The 2,385-nt window shown below is 30.6% G+C and overlaps 1 protein-coding gene across 1 annotated transcript; it reads left to right on the plus strand.

The window, feature by feature from the left end:
* Positions 1-1,368: 1,368 nt before the first annotated feature.
* LOC143626017 (beta-galactosidase 6-like) lies at positions 1,369-2,161 on the plus strand. Its single transcript, XM_077096214.1, has 4 exons — positions 1,369-1,509; positions 1,611-1,805; positions 1,890-1,977; positions 2,041-2,161. The coding sequence occupies exons 1-4, from the start codon at positions 1,441-1,443 to the stop codon at positions 2,052-2,054; spliced, it is 366 nt and encodes a 121-aa protein (XP_076952329.1). The 5' UTR covers positions 1,369-1,440; the 3' UTR covers positions 2,055-2,161.
* Positions 2,162-2,385: the final 224 nt, after the last annotated feature.

Here is a 2,385-nt window from a genome sequence, read left to right on the forward strand (position 1 = left end):
GAATATGATTTGTAGTTGATATTGGAATATGATTTATTTTTATTTTTATTCTTTTTAATGATTTTTAAGAATCTTGGATCATGATTTATGATTGATAAATGTTTCTTTAGACTTCCTTTTGCATAGTTTTGGCATTATTTATTTATTTTATAATGATTTTTAAGAATCTTGGAATATGATTTATAATTTATAATTGATAGATGTTTTCTTAGGCACCCTTTTGCATATTTTTGGTATTTGTTTTTTTTAATGATTTTTAAGAATCTTGGAATATAATTTATAACTGATAGAAGTTTTCTTAGACACCCTTTTGCATATTTATGGTATTTGTTTATTTTTAATGATTTTTAAGGATTTTGGAATATGATCTATAATTGATAGATGTTTATTTAGATACCCTTTTACATATTTTTGTGGGAAGTGTTTGTTGGTGTTTGATAAAGTTATGATTTTTAGATGTTTCTTGTGTTGTTTCTTTATATTTTCAAGATTCTTGATAATGTGATAACTTTTTTGCAGTTTTTGGTGGGAAATTTTTCCTGATGTTTTGGTGTTTGAAAAAATTTATAAATGTTTAATCTTTCTTATGTTGTTTCCTTTGATCTTCAAGAATCTTGATATTTTGGTGTTCTAGAAATAGGATAAAGTTTGTATCTTTTGTTGTTTCACTCTCAGCCACATGTAAAGAAAAGTAACCTTTTTTATTTGCTTAAATTTATAAAATTTTATTGAATTCAACTATTTTTTTAGTATTTTGGGTAAATCTTAAAAAATCTAATCAAGATTATGTTGACTGAGATTAATGCTTAACCAAATATTGAAACTCAACAGTATGACTATGAAGAAGAAAAGATTTGGTTAAATTTGTCAAATTGATGGCTGATGCTGGTCTTTATGTTCATCTTTGAATCGGGCCTTATGTTTGCGCCGAATGGAATTACGGGTTAGTAAAATTTAGTATCAGTTTCACTTCTTTTGATCTTTAATACTCACAATAGTCCAACTTATGTTTATGCTAATTATATTGTTTTATAAAACAGTGGATTTCCACTCTGGTTATATTTCATACCTGGAATCGAGCTTCGAATAGACAACGAGCTGTTTAAGGTTAATTATTATCTTTTAGTAAAATTAACAAAAAAAACAAGCTTAAATTTTGTTAACCGAATAACATTTATTTTAGGCCGAAATGAAACGGTACTGCCAAGATAGTTAACATGATGAAGGAAGAGAAGTTATATGCATCTCAAGGTGGACCTATAATATTATCTCAGGTTAGTTAATCATATGTAGCAATTTAGTATGATCCATTATTATTTTTATTTACATAAATATTAAGTGTTGTTTGTGCATGCTTGATGACAAATTGAGAACGAATATGGTAATGTTCAAAGCAGTTATGGTCCTGCTGCATACTCTTATATCAAATGGGCTGCGAGTATGGCTACATCTATGGATACAGGAGTGCCATGGGTCATGTGTCAGCAAAAAGACGCGCCTGATCCAATTGTAATACAATTTACAAAAAATAAAAAAAAAAATGGAAGTTAAGTTAAAATTTTGACATGTTAACATGAATTAATATATGTTTTCTTTCATTATGAATGTAGATTGACACTTGCAATGGGTTTTACTGCGATGGGTACAAACCGAACTCTAAAAACAAGCCCGCAATGTGGACCGAAAATTGGACCGGGTGGTTTCTTTCGTTTGGTGGGGTAGTGCCTTATAGACCCGTGAAAGATATTGCATACGCGATTGCATGTTTTTACCAAAGAGGTGGAACCTTTCAAAACTATTACATGGTTACTGTAAATTTATCACATGTTAACTTAATTTATTCAAATTATTTATGTAAAAGATGTTTAATGTTCGACAATACGTTGCAGTATCATGGTGGGAGTAAGTTTGGTCGTTCGACCGGTGGACCGTTTATTGCAACAAGTTATGATTATGATGCTCCTCTTGATGAATATGGTATGGTTTCTTCATTATGCATATCATGTCATTGTTTTCAAATATTCAATTATTATTGAACAGGAGCGCCTCGATAACCTAAGTGGGGCCATTTAAAGGATTTACATAAGGCCATTAAGCTTTGTGAAGAGGCGTTGGTGGCAACCGATCCAACAACTACTTCTCTCTGTCAAAATGTAGAGGCTAGAGTAGTTGTAAATGTTGATTAGTTTAAGCTGTCATTAAGATCTTCCTTTAAGTACCTTTAATAGAAAACACATGGAGTTTTCATCGTCATCATTGATCATACGAGTTATAAACTACCACAAGGACACCATTGAGTATTCCTTTCTCAGCCATTCATCATGTTAAGGTACCATAACGTGAAACTCGACCTTCATTCCTTCTCTTCAAACTAACCATTTCCAT

The sequence above is a fragment of the Bidens hawaiensis genome, unplaced genomic scaffold (assembly GCF_021521415.1).
Source record: "Bidens hawaiensis isolate Kalapana, Puna unplaced genomic scaffold, B.hawaiensis_p1.1 tig00004282_1, whole genome shotgun sequence".
In the NCBI taxonomy this organism is placed as follows: Eukaryota; Viridiplantae; Streptophyta; class Magnoliopsida; order Asterales; family Asteraceae; genus Bidens; species Bidens hawaiensis.

Coding starts and splice junctions, on each gene's coding strand:
- LOC143626017 (XM_077096214.1), top strand. CDS start 1,441: ATGGCTACATCTATGGATACAGGAGTGCCATGGGTCATGTGTCAGCAA. Junction 1,510..1,610: donor AAGACGCGCCTGATCCAATT/GTAATACAATTT, acceptor TTATGAATGTAG/ATTGACACTTGCAATGGGTT. Junction 1,806..1,889: donor CCTTTCAAAACTATTACATG/GTTACTGTAAAT, acceptor AATACGTTGCAG/TATCATGGTGGGAGTAAGTT.